This window comes from Bolinopsis microptera, chromosome 5, assembly GCF_026151205.1.
Source record: "Bolinopsis microptera isolate Bmic1 chromosome 5, MBARI_Bmic_1.0, whole genome shotgun sequence".
Classification (NCBI taxonomy): Eukaryota; Metazoa; Ctenophora; class Tentaculata; order Lobata; family Bolinopsidae; genus Bolinopsis; species Bolinopsis microptera.
The window spans coordinates 8,932,616-8,957,418 of NC_087076.1; the positions used below are offsets into that span (position 1 = coordinate 8,932,616).

A 24,803-nucleotide genomic window follows, 5' to 3' on the forward strand; every position below is an offset into this window, starting at 1 on the left:
TACTTAATAGGCAATCTTGCAGCTATACAAAACCATCAATTAAACCACTTACCACCAGCCGATTTAGAAAAACTTTGCTTATTGGCTTCGTCAGAATTTTGTCTAAACTATACCGAAAAAACCAGTCCCATAACTCTTACCGTTTTCTCGATTAATCCGTTCGGAAATTATACACATACACACATACATTTATTGGGATTATTAGTATAGATTGAGGCAGCGGGATTAGCCTATTTTCCCCCTCTTACATAAGTTGGACCACACACAAGTTGCTAAACTCGTGTGTGGTCGTGTGTTAAATCAGCTGAGGCAGCGGGATTAGCCTATTTTCCCCCTCTTACATAAGTTGGACCACACACAAGTTGCTAAACTCGTGTGTGGTCGTGTGTTAAATCAGCTTTAGTGTAGCCTCAAACTCGTGTGTTTCTTTTCCTGCAACATATTTTTACACATTTAGTTTGAGAACCTGGCATTTGGCAAGCAAGGATCTGAGAGGCAGGGATAGTGAGGGAGTTGGGACCTCTCTTTTCACTTCACTGTTAGACATTGTTTCTACTCGGCTACGCTTATAGTTGAAATATTTATATAACGTCTGCATTGTACCAACATAATTTGAATTACAGTCTTTACTTTATTTCTGCAAAGAGTTGATTTATTTCTGCAAAGAGTTGATTTATTTCTGCAAAGAGTTGATTTATTTCTGCATAGAGTTGATTTATTTCTGCAAAGAGTTGATTTATTTCTGCAAAGAGTTGATTTATTTCTGCATAGAGTTGATTTATTTCTGCAAAGAGTTGATTTATTTCTGCATAGAGTTGATTTATTTCTGCAAAGAGTTGATTTATTTCTTCATAGAGTTGATTTATTTCTGCAAAGAGTTGATTTATTTCTGCATTAATAGTTGATTTAAAGTCAATAGGCCGATTCGCAGTTTGCCTCGTTAATCCGTTTGTTTTTATTTTATGACAATATAATATATGAAAAAATGGAAAAGAAATTACGAATTGATCGAATTCGCTTTTGTATTATTAGCGATTTTTGGCCCTAGTATTAGTAGAACTAGATGTTGTTACGGGGAAAAATGCCACTTTTCTGCAACAAGCCTTTGTGATCTTTTAAAAATCCAAATAACAAATCATCGGACACAAATATGTAATATTTAAAGATCAAGAATCTGGTTAGAAATACAAATGAGGCCTAATCAGTCACGCGCACCACAAATGTGTGTTTTAAACTTTGACATCCTAGAACTCATAGGCCAATCAAGTTACTGTGTCTGTATTCGTATTGTGTAAGCAGTCAGATCACATCATCCTGAGCTCTTCTTTCTTGCGTAAAAATGTGTACCAAAATGGACTGAAGCTAGTTCAGTTATGTTATGTTTAAAGTTTTTACAATGCGCATACGTGTATAGTAGTGGGGGCAGAGTGATAATAAATAATATATTCTTACACATTTAGTTAGCGAGCATAGAGAAACTGGCATTTGGCAAGCAAGGATCTGAGAGGCAGGGATAGTGAGGGAGTTGGGACCTCTCTATTCACTTGACTGTTAAACATTGTTTCTACTCGGCTACGTTCCTGCCAGCATGTTCGTGGAGAAGAATACCCTCAGATGTGTTGCAGTTCTTGGTTCGTTGTCCTTGTTACTCCTTTATTTCAGAGATAGTATAGGTGAGAATGATTGTTGTTGTTTTGTTAAACTTTCATATTTTAAATTTAAATATAGCGTTTGTGTCGGCTTTATACCAGCGTAATTCAAATTATAGCCTTTATTCCTGCATAGAGTTGATTTAATGTCGGTCTAGGCCAATTCGCATTAAGCTACTTGTCCGATTAAAGGGGGTTAAGACGCATTTTCCCGGAATAAGCCGCTGCCACGTGACGAAGCATTATGCCTATAATGAGGCTGCAAGATCAAATTAAAAACATGTCCTGGTTTAATGTAAAACAATTAAAGAATTAAGTGAAACAGAACAGCGCAAAAATAGTTCTGAGAAGAAAGAAAGTTAAAGGATCAGTCAGTTAAACGTTTTAAAAACATTCGCAATTTATTCGTATATATTTTGATGTTTAATATTAATAAGGATGTCCAAATCTTTGAAAATCAAATATAGTTAATATAATATGGCTGCCCGCCAGCCGCCATGTTATCATAACTATATTTGATTTTCCGCACATCTTTTTATATCTTATCGTAGTATAAGTTGAATTAGTTGAACTGTTAGCCAACCAGATACGTTTTCAGAAGCTGATCTGGCGGGGTGGAAACAGTCACAAGAGTTCCTCAACATTAACATACACAACGAACAAGTACAAGTTGAGAAAGTACAGAAAGAGGAGTCTCACACATATTCAGAGTTACTCCCCGATTCGACCCCCACCACAACAGTAACTTCTACTACTCCTAATTCAACACAGAATAATGACGACTCTTCTGATAAAGAGGAGGAGATTGAAACAGGTAGGAAATTATACCAGATGTATACCAGATGTATACCAGATTTATACCAGATGTATACCAGATGTATACCATATGTATACCAGATGTATACCAGATGTATACCATATGTATACCATATGTATACCAGATGTATACCAGATGTATACCAGATGTATACCAGATTTAAACCAGATGCCCTCCCCCACTCCCAGACTGTCCTGCTCCGGGTGTTTTACCCCAGGTTTTCGTTCTTATAATCAATATCAATAATATCAGATAACGGTACCTGGAACAGTGCAGTTAAAGCAAGAAATCAGAGTTATAAAGGTTCGCTCTCTTTGGAAATGGAGGTTATCATAGAGTCCGCTAAAGGTCACCATGTACAGCTTGATGATAGACTCAAGAGGACGATATCTTCCATCGATCAGGTAGTTATTGTTACCATGGTAACTGTGATTATACGTAACTATAGTTACCATGGTAAATTTAATAATACGTAAGTTACTATTGATAATACATAGTAACCATGGGAAATGTTACCATGGTAAATACATAATGATACGTAACTAAAGTTACCATGGCAAATGTAATAATACGTAACTAAAATTACCATGGTAACTCCTCAGAGAAGTGGTGTAGCGCCCAGTCAGGCAACCCTACGAGACCACATCTCACAACAGTGTAAAACATTAGGACTTGACAACGGAGAGGTAGAAATTAAACCTAGACTAGTTTACTATAACACTGAGCACAAGCTCATCTACGTGGCTAACCCTAAATGCGGTGAGTTTAGATGTCAGAAAAGCAATTTTAATTAATTAATGTGAAGCATTATCATTATCTAGCTAATTTTAATTTTCTTTGATAGATTGCAGTGGTAAGATTAGATTCTAATGTAAACTGGTGGGCCAATTAATTGTTTAATATAATAAAAATAAGCTTATAATTATGAGAAGGCTTATTATTACCAGCAGGCAGAATTGACGTATTGTCTTGTTACTAAATCGCCTAAGAAAGTGTTGCCCCAACACTAGTTTTAAATAAAAGTCCTCGAGGTGACAAGGAAATGATTTCACAGGTAGCACCTCCTTTAAGAAGTTCATGTTGAAACTAGGAGGAGATAAAAGAGAATACTCCGAGATGGAGGAGGTACACAACGAGGAGAAGAATCCACTTTTAAAGTTAGTCCCACTTCACACAAAGTTAGTCAGATTTCACACAAAGTTAGTCACACTTCACACAAAGTTAGTCACACTTCACACAAAGTTAGTCACACTTCACACAAAGTTAGTCACACTACACACAAAGTTAGTCACACTTCACACAAAGTTAGTCACACTTCACACAAAGTTAGTCACACTACACACAAAGTTAGTCATACTTCACACAAAGTTAGTCAGACTTCACACAAAGTTAGTCCCACTTCACACAAAGTTAGTCCCACTTCACACAAAGTTAGTCACACTTCGCACAAATTTAGTCACACTTCACACAAAGTTAGTCACACTTCACACAAAGTTAGTCAGACTTCACACAAAGTTAGTCACACTACACACAAAGTTAGTCATACTTCACACAAAGTTAGTCAGACTTCACACAAAGTTAGTCCCACTTCACACAAAGTTAGTCCCACTTCACACAAAGTTAGTCCCACTTCACACAAAGTTAGTCACACTTCGCACAAATTTAGTCACACTTCACACAAAGTTAGTCACACTTCACACAAAGTTAGTCAGACTTCACACAAAGTTAGTCCCACTTCACACAAAGTTAGTCCCACTTCACACAAAGTTAGTCACACTACACACAAAGTTAGTCACACTTCGCACAAATTTAGTCACACTTCACACAAAGTTAGTCACACTTCACACAAAGTTAGTCACACTTCACACAAAGTTAGTCACACTTCGCACAAATTTAGTCACACTTCACACAAAGTTAGTCACACTTCACACAAAGTTAGTCACACTTCACACAAAGTTAGTCACACTACACACAAAGTTAGTCACACTTCACACAAAGTTAGTCCCACTTCACACAAAGTTAGTCACACTACACACAAAGTTAGTCACACTTCACACAAAGTTAGTCCCACTTCACACAAAATCAGTCACACTTCACACAAAGTTAGTCACATTTCACACAAAGTTAGTCACACTCCACACAAAGTTAGTCACACTTCGCATAAAGGTAGTCACACTTCTTTTGAATAATACACAGTTTACACTCCCTCTGTCCTTCAGGAGCCTCTGGGAAGCACCTCTAGAGTTGCAAAAGGAAGCTTTGAGAACATACTACAAAGTAACATTCGTCAGAAACCCCTTAGTTCGTCTTGTGAGCGGGTACAGGAACAAGATAGTAAGAATTCCTAAGGGGCATTACGTGGACCAAATACAGGTACAGCCCCCGGCCCCCCCCCCCCTGTATTAGTGCTTTTCATGCAACAAGTAAAACAAATCCTTTATGTCATGTTTCCAGGGTTTGGACTGGAATTTCCCGCTTAAAGAACCTCCATCACGTTACATTACATAATTTTCTGAAACATATATTACATTTACAATAAATTATGCAATATCATAACATTACAATCAACAAAATAAATTTAATCGCAGAATCTCAAATGCAAATAATCGTAAATTAAACACAAAAAACAAATAAACATGCAATAAATGAATATACGAATGCGCATCTTTTGTCAACTTACTCCTTCATAAAAGTAGTATGATATAACACTAAACAGCAAAACCCGATTTACTGTGCAGTATACATTTTAGGGGGCATACAGTATACACCAAAACTGTCCAACCCAAATGACCTCATAGGAAGCTCAGTAACCATCTAGCGCAACGTTTCCACACCAAAAATTGTTTTCGAGGATTCCCATTTTTGTAATCGAGCATTTCCTGGTTAAAGTGCATCTTTCGGAAAAGCACAATTTGTTTTGTTGAGAGGCTATAAGTCAATCATTTCTTGTGATATCGAGCTGAAATGTTGCACGAAGTTTATTCATATCTTGTTCAAGATGTGTGTAAAATCTTGATATCGTATCGGAAAAGGCTGCGTTTTATAAAATGCACTTTGACCAGGAAATGCTCGATTACAAAAATGGGAATCCTCCACAAAAAATTGTATGGTATGGAAAGGGTGCGCTAGATGGTCACTGAACTTCCTATGAGGTCATTTGGGTTGGAAAGTTTTGGTGTATGCCCCCTTAAGAGGTAAGGCCTTGATTCAAATAGCAGAATTGTCTACGTTTTGAGCTAAGGTTTTTGGGTTAGAAAAAAAAAGAATTAAAAACATGTACCTGGCAGGAGATTATAGCTCAGAACTACGGAGTGGATGCGGCACTGAGTTGGATGCCAAGGAGGCAGTACCGGCCCTCGTTCGAACAGTTTGTAGAGTACCTTATCTACACGGGAAATGGTAATTAATTAAACATACTAATTAATTATTTAGCTAATTGACTTGTTCAGTTAATTACAATGTGTTGATAATATTCGGTTTATGATTGTAAGCTAAGTAGTTGTAACAGTAAGCCTTGTATTTGAGAAAATAATGTAAATTAATTAAAACTATTGGGCAGCTAGAGAGAATTACCACTGGGCCCCGTTTGCAGACTATATAGGGTTATGTGGCTCAACAGTAAAGTACGATCTTATCGCACAGCTCGAAACAGCACATCAGCACGTAGAGGAGATGAAGGAGATGGTAAGTTAATCTACAAGTTTAGATCTAGGGTGAAATACTGATATTTTAAACCAAGTTTACACTAATTACTAATTACTAAATACTAATTATTACAGGTGCCAAGTTTAAAAGATATTCCCTTTCCCCCGAGCCGGACTGAAAGAGCAGCGGATCAGTACAGTTCGGAGGAAGTGACCGCCCTGGCCTTCTCCAACCTGACCGAAACACTGAAAACAGGCGTTTATAAGCTGTACGAGAAAGAGATCAAATTATTGGGCTATTCACTGATACACGATCAAAACTTTCCCTTTCTCACATCGGCAACTGTTCATTTAGAGGATATATAGTTTATTATAAAGCTATCAATTTTATATTTTAAAGGTACCATTACGAGTTACATGATTGTTGCGAAGAATCAAGAATGAAATTTGCATAAATTTTAATTACAATTAATGATTTATTATTGAGATTTGTAAATGATAAAATTTGTATTCAGAAATTTGATTGTTTTAATGTACATTAAACATAAACTGATGACTGGACGTAAACAGCATATATAAATTATTTGATGGCAACCACACAAAATCTCGGAGAATTATGGAAATTATTCGACTTTGTATATGCGGAAGAAACAATTCCTCGGTTGTAGATGTTCCAGATTCCTTCGTTACAGCTGTAAAGTGTGAGTTTTGTAGTATAGTTTGAGTTAAGCAAGGCAATTCGCAATGACGTTTATATGTGAAAAATATCTTGATTAAGATCAAGAGTAAGAGTTACCAAGTCAAAATATAATGTCGAAAAAATAATCTACACTGTAGAGTAAAGAAATAATCTACACTGTAGAGCAAAGAAATAATCTACATTGTAGATTAAAGTAATAATCTACATTGTAGAGTAAAGAAATAAATCTCCAAATGGGAGTTTTTTAGAGGATGAGACATTTTTTAAAGAAGTGCACTTTCTAAAACAGCGTTCTGATTATATTAAGTATGCGATAATAAGTAATGAAGTACGAGTAGAAACTGAGTAGAATTAGTAAGTAATAAATGAGGGAAATGAAAGTAACATGAAAGAGTGAGATGACTGATGAAAGAAGTAAGAACGGCCAAAATAAGGGTGCTTGGAGCTGGTGAAATAATTATAAACACTGAGAAACAAACAGTTTGGAAATTATAAAGGAGTAAGGAAACTGATCCTGATACGCACTTTAGGTTCGATTTATAACAGATACAGCTGATACATACATTTTGTACGCATATACATACATATATTTACATGCATTTTACAATTTTACAACCTGATTTTAGGCCTGAAATCGGCGAGCTTAAAAGAAGAAGAAGAATACATCCCTTTTTGTTGAAGTGCAAATCATAACAAATTATAATTTAATCATCATATTTAACGAGTACGGCTTCAGAGTAATCTCTTTGTACCGGTCTTCTTTATAAGCTCCGTATTACAATAAAATCCCATCAGATTCATGTTTTGAAACATGATCGCCATTAGTATACTGTTCCCTTCATTCTTCTTTGAATTTGTTTCTTGATCTGTGATTTTTCTACGGGGTCAACCATGGAGGACGATTTGAAAGGTACAAAAGTAGTAAGAAGTAAATATTCCGAAAATCAGCCATGCAAGGGAGTCCAGGAGTTCTTTGACAACCGCGGAATCAAGTCTTTTACTAAGGTAATTTTTGTGGCACTGTAGCTGTGTTCGCAACTGTTTGTGAGACTGTGCGTTCGAATGTACAAATATTTTAAAGTTTTAAGACTGTCCAAGATGGAAGTTATTATTTCTTGTAATACTCTAGATATTTGCTTTCATCTTAACTTTGTTAACTAATGTAACTATTTTATCAATTCTTTGTGAATATTTGACTACTCCCCACATTAGATTGAGGAATGTTACAACTACATAGGACCCTTAGGACGAGCCCAGATATGTTATCTAGTTGTTCTGAGTCTTCTCAACCTGCTCTCTGCGTACAACTTCCTCATGGCCGTCTTCTTAGTGAGTAATAATTTCATCGTTATAGTTTAAATAATTAGTTACGACAGCAAACAGTAAAACTTTGTGCTTTGATTGCTACAGTTTTTTAGTACGCAGATAAAGTGATCGTATTATTACTGCCGGCCATCCCTACTATTTTATAATTATATCCTACTCCTACTATGTACTATGTAGGTATGTATTACCAGTAATTACTAATTATGGAAATGTCAAAATAAAACAAAAGTCACCCAAAAATAAAGGTTAACCGTTCAGCTGGTGGTGCCGGAATGGGAGTGTAAAGCAGGTAAAGTGTGTGTTGAGGATATGTGTAAGATGCCCCGAGAGAACTGGGACTGGGTGCGGTCTGACCGGACCATGGTCAGCTACTTCGAGCTGCAGTGTGACTCCAGCTACGCTATCCTGGCGTCTTCGCTCTTCTTTGTTCCTGGAACTGTTGTAGGTTTAGCTGTCAGTGGGTGAGTAGGAGTTACACAAAACCTGCGGGTATTCTTTATTTCACTCAGAAACAGGTCAACTACTAATTATTTATTACTGTATTTCCATCAACTGATCCATACTAATTACATACCTGGTGTTAAAATAATTCGTGAAATGTATATAATATGTATTATTCGAACAGGTACCTGTCTGATAAATATGGTAGGAAGAAGACTCTCCTGTCATCTATAATATTGTCCCTGATTCTGGCTATCGGCCAGACATTTTCATCCTCCTACCCCCTCTTCCTAACCTTGAGAACCTTATCAGGTAAATGTTCAAATTACATATCACTTTACAGTTTAACATCAGGATAACCGTATAACTGAGCCTAGTAAAATGTTAAATTGTTGTTACGTAAACTGAATTAGAAAATTAGTGTGTACTGTGTTATCTATGATTGTACTCAAATGTCAGGCGTGACGAGCGTTGCTTACATGTCTATTCACATAACATATAGAGACGAGTTCTTCCCTTCAACAAAACGACCTGTTTGCTATTTCCTCGGGGTAAGTAATGCTATCTAATATTTTGCACGTGCAATTTAAGCGCATTTGGAAGTGCAAACGTATGGCGGTATGGGGATATAATTTAATTTTAAACATGCAAATTTGTATGCTCAATTATTGTTAATTCTTTGTTCCAAACCCCAAAACCTTACAAGGAAGACATCGAAATTGCGATTTTTCAAGTTTATAACTGTTGACGATGATAAGATATATTTTTTTAAATAAATAGAAATAATACAATTTTGTCATTTAAAAGATGTATTTGTAATTACAAATCTATTTCTCCATTTCAGTTGTTGTTCAAAACGGCTGGTCTCTTGCTGCTGGCTGGGGTGTACGAGATGTTCACTTCGTGGAGAGCTCTAAACGGGGCAAGTGCCATTCTCCTTGCTGTTCCACTGCTTGCAATATTCGTACCAGAGAGCCCACATTGGCTGCTCACTAACTCCACTACACAGGAAACCACTGATGTGCTCCTCAAAATGGCCAGGTTCAATCTCGGACCTGACCACGGTCTGAGAGAGGAACACTTCCAGTTAAAGAAGGTTTCTGAAGGTGGAGAGAGTGGGGATGTTATGATGATAATAAGGAACCGAGCCTTCCTCATCACCACTCTCAAGTTCTTCTTCCACTGGTTCGTTACAAGTTTGCTTTACTACGGCTTCTATTACGCTCTTGATGCCCTCTCTGGAAGTGTTTCTATCAACTTCATGATCATGGGAGCTCTGGAGGTTAGGACACTTTATTTTTACCACTTCAAACTAACTCTGCATTATACTATCTAAGTGCATTAAAACCCAGATTAACCGTACATTAGAACGGTAATCGGTGTGTAGTCTTGATAAGGAGCTAGTGAGGGCGGGGGGGGGGGGGGGATGGAGCTAGTAAATTATAATATATTGGAAATAAAACGAAATCCTTCAGTTGCCCATGGCAGCCGCAACAGCGGTCATGATGGACAAGATCGGGAGAAGAAAAACTCTTTTTGTGAACCTACTTTTGGTAATGATTTGCTGCGGACTTTCTCTTCTGAAAGTGAGCTTGGTTGGAGCCTGGACCGTGAAGAGAGTGGCCTCTATTGTGGGCTCCAAGTGGGGGGTGGCCGCCATGTTCATGATAGTCTATATGTACACTAACGAGGTATATGTTACAGAATTAATGTCTTGATGTTATTATAGCTCTTTAAAGTAGAGATACGTTTACAAAATGAATTTATTAGAGTTTAAAATTTCAATTAATTTAACGTTTACAGTTTAATAATCAGGTGATGCCGACCTCTATCCGATCAACTGGACTGCATATGTGTTCCATATGTGCTAGAATCGGAGCCTTCATAGCACCATACCTTGTTAAGGCTTGTAACGACTCGAGCTACTACCTGCTCAACTCTTTGTGTGTGTTGCTGTGCGGAGTCGCTATACTACTAACGTTAGGACTTCCCGAAACCAAGGATAAAACTCTGCGAGCTAATCTTAATGATGAGGGTGAAGTTTTCAGGGACGACGAAAAACTTTGAAATGTCTTGGATTTTGTAGAAATTTTGACAGTTTAAATACACGAACAATCGAATTCATATTAAATCAATATAAATTGTTAGATTAATTGAAAGTGTTTACTCGTTTGAGGTTGATTTAAGTGTAATGAAAATCTGATGTAGCATTAGTACTTTATTAATTATAGCAATTTTATTCAGGTGTAAACGCACAATTATTTAATTTTTAGGCTGCTTTCTGAAACATCTACATTTTTGATTACTTATTCTTGATTCTATTACCAAACACTGTGTAACATTGCTCAAACAAATAAACCTCCAATTAACAAAATTTACCTTTGACATTTTAACCCAATATCACCTTCGCTTCACCCATCCAAGAAACCAGATTTTAAAAACTTATCTAGCACCCTCTTTCGTATCCTACATGATTAAAGAGTAAGTTTAATAAAATTTAGATTTTAAAACTTTTGAATTGGTATTATTCTTGGCGGTAAAATGAAAATTCTCATAATACGTAATGAACAACCATTAAAACTGCACAGATGTTGGGGCACGAGAAATCATATCCACCCCACTCCCAACCTCATCATCAGAGTCCATCCCACTGTGTCCCACCCTGACATGAGGTCCAGTATCAGTGGCTTCATTAACAATAACAGGAGAAATGTGGTAAGTAGACAAGCTCCTGACACGTCTCAAGAAGAACTGAGAGGTAAGGGTGTATGTGAGGGGGTTTACCACAACTGAGAAGTAGTAGAAGAGGTAGGTGAAGACGAAGACCTGACTGGAGACCACACCCCGGTAGTAGGAGGACACCACCATGAAGGGCAACCAGCAGGCACAGTAGAAGAAGGTAACAAAGCAGCCCCGTCTGGTTAACCTCAGAACGCCCGGTACCTGGTACTTGGTGTGGTAGTAGCCCACTATCACGTACATTACAGCACACACCACAGTCGGGGTGTAGAAGAACAACACTGACTGGGAGGTCATGTACGCGGGGTGGGACGTGCCCGTGAAGTCACAGCGGCGTGATTTGTTGCTGTATTGGATGTAGAAACTGTGGGGTGTGATGTGACCCTTTATTGTGAAGGAGGTGAGAAAGAGAGCCGGTATTAGCCAGGAGACTAAGCTGAGTTTTATCATGAACCAGTTGGTGCAGCGGTCAAATCCTCTCACTGAAAATCATAATGTTAGTGAGACAAATCTTAGATAAGGGCTCTTATTCTATCATCAAAGTTACCATCAGATTAGGCGGTAAATTACGTGACTGTGATAAAAAAGAACTTGTCGAAATTCAACCAAAGTCGTCAAACAGATTACACAATACACCGTAAACTGTACCATGCTGAAGTTTGGGATAAAAGTTCTATAACATAAGTCCAGATTTAAAGAGGCCATATTACCCGTGACGACTAAGATGGATAGAGTGATAGGCACGATCACCAACAAATCCACTTTTGAGCAGAAGGAAACAATGTAAGTAGTAACCACACAGAAACCCCGGTTGTCAAACAGCTTCTGGAGGAACAAGCCTGCACAATAATTGGAAGTGAATTTTCCGACTGTGTGATTAATTTATGAGATCAAATAAATTCCAAATTAAAGTAGGAAGGAAGAAAGAAGCTTTTTATTTGAACTTCTTTGCTGGTGCTGATATTATCGAAAGAACATTCCTAAGCAGCTCATTTAGTCCCACAATCTCAATATTCAGAATTATTTAAATCTTACCTGGTCCCCTAATGAGACAAGCAACAAGAGAGAAGACTAAGTTGGAGATAGCGAGGTTGATGTAGACAATCTTCTGAGCGATAATCCGCTGCTTGTACAGACTGTGAAGCAGAAATGCCAATAAGAAGCTGTTCAGGGTCACGCCCACACAACCTGGACAGGAGTGTTAGAACTGAAGGATAACGCCCACACAACCTGGTCAGGAGTGTTATAACTGAAGGATAACGCCCACACAACCTGGACAGGAGTGTTAGAACTGAAGGATAACGCCCACACAACCTAGACAGGAGTGTTATAACTGAAGGATAACGCCCACACAACCTGGACAGGAGTGTTAGAACTGAAGGATAAAGCCCACACAACCTGGACAGGAGTGTTAGAACTGAAGGATAACGCCCACACAACCTGGACAGGAGTGTTAGAACTGAAGGATAACGCCCACACAACCTGGACAGGAGTGTTAGAACTGAAGGATAACGCCCACACAACCTGGACAGGAGTGTTAGAACTGAAGGATAACACCCACACAACCTGGAAAGAAGTGTTAGAACTGAAGGATAACGCCCACACAACCTGGACAGGAGTGTTAGAACTGAAGGATAACGCCCACACAACCTAGACAGGAGTGTTAGAACTGAAGGATAACGCCCACACAACCTGGACAGGAGTGTTAGAACTGAAGGATAACGCCCACACAACCTAGACAAGAGTGTTAGAACTGAAGAATAACGCCCACACAACCTAGACAAGAGTGTTAGAACTGAAGGATAACGCCCACACAACCTAGACAAGAGTGTTAGAACTGAAGGATAACGCCCACACAACCTGGAAAGAAGTGTTAGAACTGAAGGATAACGCCCACACAACCTAGACAGGAGTGTTAGAACTGAAGGATAACGCCCACACAACCTGGACAGGAGTGTTAGAACTGAAGGATAACGCCCACACAACCTGGACAGGAGTGTTAGAACTGAAGGATAACGCCCACACAGCCTGGACAGGAGTGTTAGAACTGAAGGATAACGCCCACACAACCTAGACAAGAGTGTTAGAACTGAAGGATAACGCCCACACAACCTGGAAAGAAGTGTTAGAACTGAAGGATAACGCCCACACAACCTAGACAGTAGACAGGAGTGTTAGAACTGAAGGATCGTTCAAATATTCGTAATATTATTATTTATTAGTAAGAATATTCGTAACATTCAGTGATCTGTCCATTCCAGACCCCCGCCCTCTTATCGGCTGTATTAGCATACAGCTCTCTCCTTTTACTTACCTATTATAATTAGAGAGTATGCGGTGAAAAGAGCCAAAGAATCTGCCTCAGAAGCTTCACCACTCTCGACCATGATCTGTCCTCCTTATTAACCGAGCAGGTATTGACTTATGTGGAGGATTGTAGAAACTAGAAGGAATAGTAATTGAACGCACTGAAATTTTGAATTTTAAAAATACTGTGGGCTCTATTCCACCTTCTGTTTTTATATACACGCAGTTGCTAAGACCAAATGAAATACGTTTATTCTTAAACATTGTATTGTATAAAATTATAACAATCTAACAAACGCAATCTTAAAATACACTCTATTGTTAATCAGAGCGGTACAACAACACGATTTAGTTCATTAAAGATTTGGAAAATAAAACTTATTATTTAACTTCAAAACAGTGAAACATCGAACTCGTCGCATGTTTGAACAGCTCAAAGGTTTTCGATCAAAATTTGGTTCGAGGTTAGATAAAATGCTCAAATATACTTTAAGCCCCCCCTCCTCCCCTCCCCCACCTCCCTTATACTCCCCGCCAGGTATGGAAATTTGACATTTTGCTGGTTCTGATCTCAATTGGTCGATGTTGAACTGAATGCTAACTACATATATAAATCAAAAACTATCAACAATCTGAGAAGTTACAGTACAAAATCAACGAAAACATATTTTAGTTCTTAAACACGGGACACGGGTTAAATCGCAGAATCATCGAAGGGACCTTTTCCAAGATAGTACTTAAACTTAAGAGGCATAAGTTTATGTCACACTGAGAAAATACTTGCTAAAACCCTCGGAAACATCAAGAACGCAGTGTAAGTACTAGTGTATTTATTACAATGGTAGTTGTGAATTGTGATAATAAGAAGCTAACAAAACGAGCACATGATTACGTCAAGTCTTCTTAAATTTCAAATGAGTGTTGTATTTCATAAATGTTCATTTAATAGAAGATAAGAATGACGAAAAGGAAACAGCAAAGAATGCCGTGGGTAACGATTATGGAGCATTTTACTTCCTCCTTTTACTTTATACACTTATGCAATGTATACATGTCAGGGTTAACGAATGTAACATTTATAGGTGAGTTTCTGATAGATGTTTGACGGTTTAGTTATTTAAAAGTATCTAATTATTATCAAAACACTTCCAGTCACCCTATACGAACAAATACAATCCACAAACAATATTTTAAAAACGATGAGTTCAATATAAACTTGAATGATGGATGATTATATATTATGAATGTACATGCGTTATACGAATCATTATAAAAACATTCCCGGCTATTCAGCAGTCATTTGTTACAATATCTTAATTTTAGTAGGGCTCCTTAGATGAGGCTGAGGAGAAGGTTGTATTTTTCAGAAGTATCCGGGTTCACCTTAAACAACATTAACTGTTATGTAACTTGGTATACATATGTATTAAACAACATTAACTGATCAAGTCTGTCTGGCTGAGTCGAACACGATGTCTTCCTCGTCGTCGCTCTCGTAACCAAGAGGTCTCAGCTCGATATTGTCTCCACGAGCGCCCACGATGTGATATCGACTGCGAGGCAGACGACAGATTAGAACACTTTCGTGAGATTTCAGTTGACAGAAATCATATCTTAAGTCGCAGTTTAGAGGTTTTACTGTGTTTAAAGATATTTATCCGCTAATCATCCGGTCAAAAACGATGTTGAATTGATAAGGGCAGTAATAACAGTATCCACTATCCAGGAAGCCCACTTACTAAGGGTAGACAACTTTTGAGTAAGGGTCAGTGACCCTACCGTTATTGAATACTGATCTGATTATACTCATAGTTTCAATTAATATTAATACTAAATACTTATCGGACTAATTATACTACTTTAGTACTTGGGTTAATTGACAGGAGATGATTATTCTGCATCACTCTCATTGTGATGCACTAAACCTTGTAATATTTAGGATCTAGTATTGTGCTGAGCTAAACTGCCACGTTTCAGAGCCTTCTTGAGCAACGAGAGCTAAACAGATAACTGCCACATGGCTCGGTGATCTCATGTTCAGTTCTTCATTTAATCGAATTAATCATAATATCTACAAATTTAAGTACGTGCAATGAATTACACCCTCCACAAAATCATCGCGCGCTACGCTACTGAATTTGAGAAGACCCTTCTAATGCTGTGATTACCAGGATTTCAGCTATTTTGGGATGGGCGTGGCCCCTGGGAGTGGCCTGAGTGGGTTGGGAGGTCGAAACTTGATTTTTATGATGGTTTGGGATAGGCAGTACCCATTTTTATACTAAAACATGGGCCACCTACCCCGGAACATAAATCGCATACGGGGGTAAAGATTCTTAGTCTGGATTTGTATGGGATTTGACCAGGATTTCAGCTATTTTGGGATGGGCGTGGCCCCTGGGAGTGGCCTGAGTGGTTTGAGAGGTCGGAACTTGGTTTTTATGATGGTCTGGGATAGGCAGTACCCATTTTTATCCTAAAACATGGGCCACCTACCCCGGAACATAAATCGCATACGGGGGTAAAGATTCTCAGTCTGGATTTGTATGGGATTTGACCTGGATTTCAGCTATTTTGGGATGGGCGTGGCCCCTGGGAGTGGCCTGAGTGGTTTGAGAGGTCGAAACTTGGTTTTTATGATGGTTTGGGATAGGCAGTACCCATTTTTATAAGTTTATACTAAAACATGGGCCACCTACCCCGGAACATAAATCGCATACGGGGGTAAAGATTTTCAATCTTGATTTTACCAGGATTTCAGCTATTTTGGGATGGGCGTGGCCCCTGGGAGTGGCCTGAGTGGGTTGGGAGGTCGAAACTTGATTTTTATGATGGTTTGGGACAGGTACTAACTATTTAAAACCCTCAACCTGTTCCAAATACCCCGGAACACAAATCGCATACAGGGGTGAAATCGCATACAAATCGCATACACAAATCAAGGAAACGTGCTCTCGATTTAATTAAAGGCGGATCTAGCACGCGCAAAATTTAAAGCAACAACTTACTTGAGAAACATGTGACTGTTTCCTTTCAGACCCTTCATAATGAAGTAGATAACAACTAACGCACTCACTGGAGCTATCTGAAGAGCAGTTAGTTATCAAACATCTTGTTCACAAAAGATTACTGATCATTATAATCTATTGAGCAACACAAAATATGTAAGCCAAGTAGGAAATTATTACCCCATCCAACTCCTCCGAACACTTACAATATAAAGCATTAACTTGACAGTGTGGAACCGGGCATCAGTCTCCTCGGAGATCGTATCTGGGTCCACAACTTGTGGATTGTCATTCAGGTCATCTTTCTTATCTGTTATCCCCTCTTCTCCTTTTTGATCATTTTCATCTTTCTGTTGCTCATTAGTTTCACTTTCAGGTTCTTTTTCATCTGTTTCACTCTCTTCAGCTTCTACTTCACTTTTTATAGCGACATCATCTGAGCCACTATTTATATCGTCTACTTTAGTTGGATCAGAACCGGCGTCCTCCCCCACTCCCTCTTTTACTACATCATCCTGTACCTCATCCTCTAGCTCTACTCCCTCAGCTGGTTCATCTGGCAGAACTACTACTCCCTTAGCTGGACTATCTGAAGGAACAGCTGGTTTATCTGGCAGAACACTGTCCTCAGTATTTGGTATATCTGGAACTGTCTCACCATCCACTAGATCAGTCTGAGCAACTTCAACCAGGCAGATACCTGAGGATAAATTTATTATAAAGCTTAAAACAGCTGCTGGTACGACACATTCCCAACAGGATAAGTGAATATTATCTGCAATTAAATAAATCTTGTAACGCTATCAGAATAAAGCTCCTGTTTGATGGTTGTTCGTTTAGGACAATAAACTTGATTAAACAATAGCCCCATTACATGACCTAGTAAACTGCTACTACAGAAGTTATGCTGAACTGCACTTATAACTCAATACTTTATTGCAATACTTACATGCTAGGGCAATGTAAAGACAGGTCACTAATCTCATCTTTGTGGATGTCTACATTCTCACTCCCTCAGCTTTCCGTCGTATTATTATAACTATTATTATCAGTTATTATTATAACTATTATTGTAAGTTATTATTATCAGTTATTATTATATCTATTATTATCAGTTATTATTATCAGTTATTATTAACAGTTATTATTATCAGTTATTATTATCAGTTATTATTATATCTATTATTATCAGCTATTATTATCAGTTATTATTATCAGTTATTATTATAACTATGATTATAACTATTATTATCAGTTATTATTATAAATATTACTAGAAAGCCCGTGGTAACAGGGACGAAGCTAGTAGTATTCTTTGAAAGAAAGTTTTAATCGCATCAAAAAAGATCCATCCCGACCGAAGATACAGCCGATTTAAATATAAAACACTTTAAACACAACGTAATCACCACAAAACTGATCAAAATGACGTTAAAACAATCTTTGCACGTGCATGTGTGCATTAAAACACCGTTGCTATGGAACCTTTTGGTTGTTACCTAAATTCCTATTTCTCGTTTAATTTGCACGTGGGCGGTCGTACATACATACATACAGACAAAAATAATTCTCTGAATTATAGTAGAGATTATAAAGTTATAACTATTATTATCAGAAACTTTATTAATTCTTTGTCTACGAGATAATTATCTGAACTTAGAACCGTTATTCTTCCACTGCACTTAAAGTGAAAAATAGAAGCATCGGATTATTAGAACATTGAAACAGTTTAATTTTGGCAGATAAAGACATATTCATTATATAATTTCTCTCTCATGTTCAAATTCTATATTATTTTCACTAAACAATATACAGATCACAAATGCGCGCGCGAGCGCTTGCGCGGCTCACTTATCCAACACTCATGTTTACATCGTATCAGGCAATGGTTCAGTACAATTATGGAAGGGCACAGCCTGTCAAAAACCCTTTTCGCATGATCCGTCGACACCGCGTGAAGGTGACTGCATAATAACGGATTTACATGGAATCAAATGTTAATAAGCTTGCAGCTTCCGATGACAATGTGTTCAACTTGGTGTCATGCTTGAATTGGTTTTGGACCTCTTCATGCTTTTGATTATTTATTATTGTTATTTGGTATTATGAGCTAATATGTACATATACATATGGTATATCTAAAAGTTAAGTGTATAGCGAGCATATTTAACAAATTTTAAGCAATACGTAATGTATTGCAATACGTAATGTATTGCAAGCAGCTGTTATTTAAATATCGCATAAAAATCATTTAACTCAAACTAAAATTTTACTGGAATATAGGGAAAACTAAGATAAAATTAATGTCAGACCCGTCACCACTCTCAGCAGTAAACCAGGGCTCATAAAAGCTTAACAGCGCCTGGGTCCGTTCACCAACTGTGCTAATGTGAGTGGCGGTGTGGTAAGACCCATTTTAACAGCGTGTATATTGTTTAATACAAGCGTGCTAGCTGCTAGCATACTTGTATCATTGAATTTTAAATCAAATTTATTCGGATATATATTTATTGATTATGTATTGAATTGGTGATAAATAATAAAATTGTCTTTTCTCAAAATTGTCTTTTCTCAACTGCTACTCACTGCTGCTAACTGCTGAAAAATCTCTATGAAGAGAGAGTTCTTCAGTCAGAGAAAGGGTCCTTTGTCCCACTAGTCTTTGCAACATCTGGAGGAATGGACCACTCTGCACTGTGTTCATAGATAGTATCTCTGAGATGATAGCTGACCACAATAAAGAAGCTAAGAGCCAGGTCAAAAATCACATCAGGACACGATTCAGGTTTGATCTGCTACAAAGCACACTCATAGCACTCACAACTCAGGAAAATCAGAAGAAGACAAAAAAGCCAGCACCTTGGACTGAATGCAGAGGTATCCTTCAATCTCATACTTCAGAAGACGAGCTATGAGTTCTCTTAAGGGGGCCGGGGGGGGGGGGGGGGGGGGGTCTTCATCAAAATTCTCTCGAAATTGACTTTATAGTTGTTTCTGGTAGAGGGGAGTGATATCTACCAGCTGCTTTTGGTCCCATGGAAAAATATTGTTCCTAGCCGAAATTATCGCCGGTCTAAGGTCAGCGCTTATGTGTAATTGTATTGCGCGAGCGATTTTCAATCGCAAATTCTGAAAATCGAGTCTAAAAATCTATCTTCTCCTACATTTTTTGAGCAATCACCCTGAAACTTTCAGGATATGTTCTAGGGACCATTTAGAAGATTTGTTTGAGCCAACATTTTGAGATAGGCCTTTAAAAATTTTTTATTCAATTTTGAAAATCTTGGACCTCGTTTTTTTACGATTTTTTCAGGTCCAAGATTTTCAAAATTGAATAAAAATTTTTCAAAGGCCTATCTCAAAATTTTGGCTCGATCAAATCTTCTAAATGGTCCCTAGAACATATCCTGAAAGTTTCAGGGTGATTGCTCAAAAAATGTAGGAGGAGATAGATTTTTAGACTCGATTTTCAGAATTTGCGATTGAAAATCGCTCGCGCAATACAATTACACATAAGTGCTGACCTTAGACCGGCGATAATTTCGGCTAGGAACAATATTTTTCCATGGGACAAAAGCAGCTGGTAGATATCACTCCCCTCTACCAGAAACAACTATAAAGTCAATTTCGAGAGAATTTTGATGAAGACCCCCCGGCCCCCTTAAGTTTGTTTATGTAAATTTTATAGATAATTTATTGTAGCTTTTATATTATACGAAATGTTACGGACGAAATGTTACCAGCAACTAGGGGGGACTCTCAACCCACCTCTTCAGCGGTAGTTGATACACCTTTCACAAGCAAGAGCCACTTTGGTCTACTTGCTGTGATGTGTCTCAGCTACATGGGTTGGGGGTAACCCTTTTTTTAAATTTTTTAAATTATAAATATAGTACTGTACCATACTACATCATCTTCAATCGGTGTGTCTATAAACACAAAACCTTGGATCTCCAAGTAAAATTCAAAAGAGTGAGAAGAAAATTCAATGAATTTAACAAACATTTAATTTAACACAAAGTTGGTAGTTATGTAGCGCTCAATTGTACAGTGGTGCGTTTGTATAAAATTTAACTGTTTGGAACCTGAGGTTGACCTGGAATAAATGTGGGACAACTTCAAGACAACTGTCGCACAAGTGTCCATGGTAATCCTTGGGGAAAGACCTCAAAAAAATAAGGACAGGCACCAATCTCAGAAGACAAAAGAGTTATTGAAGAACCGTAAGGAATTTAAGCGTGTAAAGACCCTAATTCGAACGCTAACAGGTCAGAGTATTCTAGATTGAATAAGCTCTTTAAAAAAAGTAGCAAGGTGGACGATAACAACTGGGCACTTAGAATGGCCGATGACTTGGAAGAAGCTGCGAGAAAAGGTCAGCAACGCGAGGCATGGCAGAAGATCAATGTCATATCTGGAAAGAAGAAAAAGCAGTCGTTGTCAACTGCAGTTAGAGACGTATCTGGCCAGTTGATTGCCGACCCACATGCCCAAAAAGAAAGGTGGAAAGAGCACTTCTCTATGCTCTTGAACCCTCCCCCCCCCCCCCCCCCCCAAGAGGCCAATATTTCTGAGCTAGACAACATCCCTCCACAACCCAGTTTTGACGACCTTTCCGATTCGGATGAGGCTCCTACAAGAAACGAGATTGTTGATGCCGTCAAAAAACTCAACAATCACAAAAGTCTAGGATAGGATGCTATCACCAACGAGCAACTTACATTAAGTATGGACAGGATGGGTTGGTTGATCAACTAGTTTTGTTGTTCAAGAAAGTGTGGGAAGATGAAAAGGGTGACACCTCTCATTGCGCTAACAACAGAGGAATTACATTAACATCCACAGCCTCAATCTCCTGCAGATGATACTCCTGCGGAGACTTAGTAATGGCATGGAAAAATTAAGTATAATACAGGGTGGGCCAAAAGTCAGTACCCATACGTTGACCTTTATAGATAAGTCACAGAGTGCCCAATTTAAATACTTCTTTCTGGTATGACTTAGTACCACCACTGGTTCGAGGAATTTGTCAACTCGAAAAATATTCGCGTTCATTTTTTTCAAATGGAGGTTCATTTTCACATTTATTTGATAGTTTGGATAGTCGGATCAAGCTAAATATTATTGAATTGTGTTTGGCCATTCGAATTACGTTTGTCCTGAAAGAATTAGAACTGTAGCTTCTCAGATGACCGAGATATGAAGCATAACGAGTTTATTCATTACGTGTGATCAGGTGATTGGTTTACCTAATCACGTAATAAGGTGACCCCGTTAACTACCCCGTTAAACATTATGGGAATTGTTAAGGGTGCCCAATTAAGGTGTCGTGTCACGGTGTCACATAATCACCCAGTCAATTTTGTTAACGAGATACACAAAATGCTTGATAACTTCGTCATTTCTAATCCGTTTTGCCTCATGTTTTCAGATCATATGCAACATTTGATAATCTACCGCCTCTGAAAAAATTAGGCGTTCAGCATGTTCAGAGAAAACAATATAGGTGTTTTAATATTGAATGGGCGTGGTCTAAAATATTCGAATTTTCAAATTTTGACGACGGAATCCTCGAACCAGTAAGTACAGTATGCCATCTGCAAAGCAACAGCTCTCAAGTATAAAACACGGCGGAGCTATTAAGGCCAACGTATGGGTACTGACTTTTGGCCCACCCTGTATATTGGTGTATATTCATTTTGTTGATTTCAAAGCAGCTTTTGATTCAATTGACAGGCAGTTCATTTGGAGAAGTATGCAGCACTACGGCTTACCTGACAAGTACATTAGAATCATGAAGGCATTCTTTATTCACACAGTTAGTGCTGTTAGGGTCAATGGAGAGGTTACAGGTTGGTTTGATGTCAACTCGGGTACTGGGCAAGGTGATATACAGGGCCCACCAGTCTTCAACTATTGTTTGAATTTTTCGGCATACCTGATGGAACTGAACAAGGTCATTAGGCTTTACCAAAGGAAGTCATTGTAGGCTTTACCAAAGGAAGTCAATGTAATGACCATATATTCACGCTGATGTCCACCATAGAAAAATACAAGAAAGTCAAAAGTAAAATATATGCAGTGTTCATTGATCTTCGCAAAGCTTTCGATCTAGTCTGCAGACAAGCTCTCATGTTCAAACTAGCCTGCTATGGTGTCAATGGTGGCTACTACGACATCATCAAAGACATGTACAGCAAATCAGAGGGTCATATCAAGATGAATGGGAAAATCAGTGAAGCATTCAAGATCCTTAAAGGAACTGAACAAGGACACCCACTTAGCGCTCAGTTTTTCAAAGTTTACTTTAAAAAGCTTTCTGACCTCCTCAGCGAAGCTACTGCGAACTGTCCGACACTCGCTGGACTTTCAGTGACTCACCTAGCGTGGGCTGATGATCTAGTAATCCTCGGCCTAGATCCTGAGTCTCTCCAAAAGTTGCTTACGATTATTGGGGACTACTGTAACGAATGGGGTCTGGAAATCAATATCTCCAAAACCAAATTCATGGTCTTCAATGGCAAAGGACCAGACATCCCAAATTGGCGTCCTTCCATTCACGAAAGAGATATCGAGATGGTCTACAGCTACTGCTATCTTGGGATTATTATAAGCAGCACAGGGAAATTTCGGCAAGCAACTGACTCTCTATACCGTAAAGGACTTGGAGCTTACTTCAGCTTGAGAAGCACTATAGACCGGAGAATCGTTGATGCATCCTGCCTTAACAAATTATTTAACACCCTTGTTAAGCCAATTTTACTTTACGGCTGTCAAGTTTGGGCCCCGGTTCTACCCACCGTCAATAAGGTCCTCTCTAGCTTCAGCAAGTTTCACAATCTTGATCATGCGGTCTCTCACATCGCTAAACAGCAACTTGAGCAAGTGCATCTACAACACCTAAAATACCTTCTTGGTATAAACAGAAGGGCAGTCAATGCTACAGCCTGGGGAGAAACTGGCTCATACCCAATCATTATTGAAATGTTGAAACTGAGTACTAAATATTTCAAAAGAGTTATGAGCCTCCCCTCTACACAACTAGTCAAAGCTGCAATGACTGAGCAGATTAACCTCAAATTGTCATGGTTTGTAGGCATCGAATCAATCATCAAATCATTCAATAACATCGACCTTCTTGAAAGGAATTCATCGTCGCTGTTGAACGCAACCTCACTCGCAGACTCCTGCAGCCCTGAATTAATCACAGAGAACCTGAAAAAACAGTTCCGCGATTCCTGGGGTTCTCTGGTGAAAGATTCTAGAAAACTATCATTCTACAGTGAAGTCAAAACAGAATTTGCATGGGAGCCATATCTAACCTATGCTAGGTCTTTTCAGGACAGAAGGGCAACCACACAGATTCGGTCCAGTTCTCATCACCTTAGAATTGAAAGGGGGAGATATGACAAAACTCCAATTGATGAAAGGACCTGCAACTATTGCGAGCGTAACACCAACCAGCTATTCATCGAGGACGAGAATCATATGCTCCATTTCTGCCCCCTAGGGAAAGGTCCTAGGGACAAATTTCAAAATCTCAGTGGAAACCTACTCAACAATGTTGGTAATGGTAGCTTCAATCTTGCCTCCACGTTCATGTCGCAGTCTGATTGCAAGGATACTCCCAGTGATGAGGACGTAAGTTTGATCAAACTCTCAACCAGCACCATTAACAAGATCTACAGACTAACCCTCAACTTCAAAGACAGTCTGAAAGCAGATAATTAGTTTCCTTTCTCAGTTTTCTATTTTTGTATTCTTTCTTCTTTTTTCCTCTCCTCCCTTTTTTCCTCCCAGCTTTGAATCTGTGATGGATGTGATGGAAGGCTTGCGTTCACTTTTATCCCTACATGGGCTCCCGGCCGTGCGTCCATGTAGGAGCTGTGGGGCCTTCCGAGTGATAGGGTTACAGTGACTGCTAGTAGAGAAAATATGAAGGTTCCACCAGTAGACATAAGTATCGAAAGCAGGGCATTGGCTCGACCTCCGAGGCGGGGTATCCGTGAGGACCCTGGTCGTAATCAAATCTGCACTGTTTCAGTGTATCCTGATGCCTGAAATCTCGGACATTGCCTACGTACGGGGTAGACAGCCACGGATGATTTTGTCTGTGAGCTTTTCATCACTTCCTGACATGAGCCAGACCTCAGCTGGATCCTTCCTTTCCCT

General features: G+C 38.6%; 3 protein-coding genes across 4 annotated transcripts; 2 read left to right on the plus strand and 1 right to left on the minus strand.

Annotated features, from left to right (window-relative positions):
• The first annotated feature begins 1,454 nt into the window (after positions 1–1,454).
• LOC134815840 (carbohydrate sulfotransferase 11-like) lies at positions 1,455–6,852 on the plus strand. Of its 2 annotated transcripts, none has more exons than XM_063824422.1 (9): positions 1,455–1,673; positions 2,248–2,463; positions 2,719–2,870; positions 3,069–3,225; positions 3,521–3,623; positions 4,686–4,839; positions 5,754–5,865; positions 6,026–6,150; positions 6,246–6,852. In XM_063824422.1, the coding sequence occupies exons 1-9, from the start codon at positions 1,589–1,591 to the stop codon at positions 6,474–6,476; spliced, it is 1,335 nt and encodes a 444-aa protein (XP_063680492.1). In that variant the 5' UTR covers positions 1,455–1,588; the 3' UTR covers positions 6,477–6,852. The 2 variants fall into 2 exon arrangements, with proteins under 2 accessions (XP_063680492.1, XP_063680493.1); XM_063824423.1 differs by having other exon boundaries at positions 1,455–1,631; positions 6,246–6,625.
• A 768-nt stretch (positions 6,853–7,620) lies between these two features.
• On the plus strand, positions 7,621–10,809 carry LOC134815195 (solute carrier family 22 member 15-like). Its single transcript, XM_063823708.1, has 8 exons — positions 7,621–7,815; positions 8,023–8,139; positions 8,395–8,597; positions 8,762–8,889; positions 9,037–9,128; positions 9,422–9,859; positions 10,053–10,268; positions 10,393–10,809. Exons 1-8 carry the CDS (start codon positions 7,702–7,704, stop codon positions 10,642–10,644), a joined length of 1,560 nt encoding a protein of 519 aa, XP_063679778.1. The 5' UTR covers positions 7,621–7,701; the 3' UTR covers positions 10,645–10,809.
• A 3,072-nt stretch (positions 10,810–13,881) lies between these two features.
• LOC134815296 (uncharacterized) lies at positions 13,882–17,674 on the minus strand. The gene is made up of 4 exons (XM_063823810.1): positions 17,581–17,674; positions 16,838–17,331; positions 16,632–16,708; positions 13,882–15,176 (listed from the first exon to the last, which is right to left on the minus strand). The coding sequence occupies exons 1-4, from the start codon at positions 17,615–17,617 to the stop codon at positions 15,068–15,070; spliced, it is 717 nt and encodes a 238-aa protein (XP_063679880.1). The 5' UTR covers positions 17,618–17,674; the 3' UTR covers positions 13,882–15,067.
• Between the last annotated feature and the right edge of the window lie 7,129 nt (positions 17,675–24,803).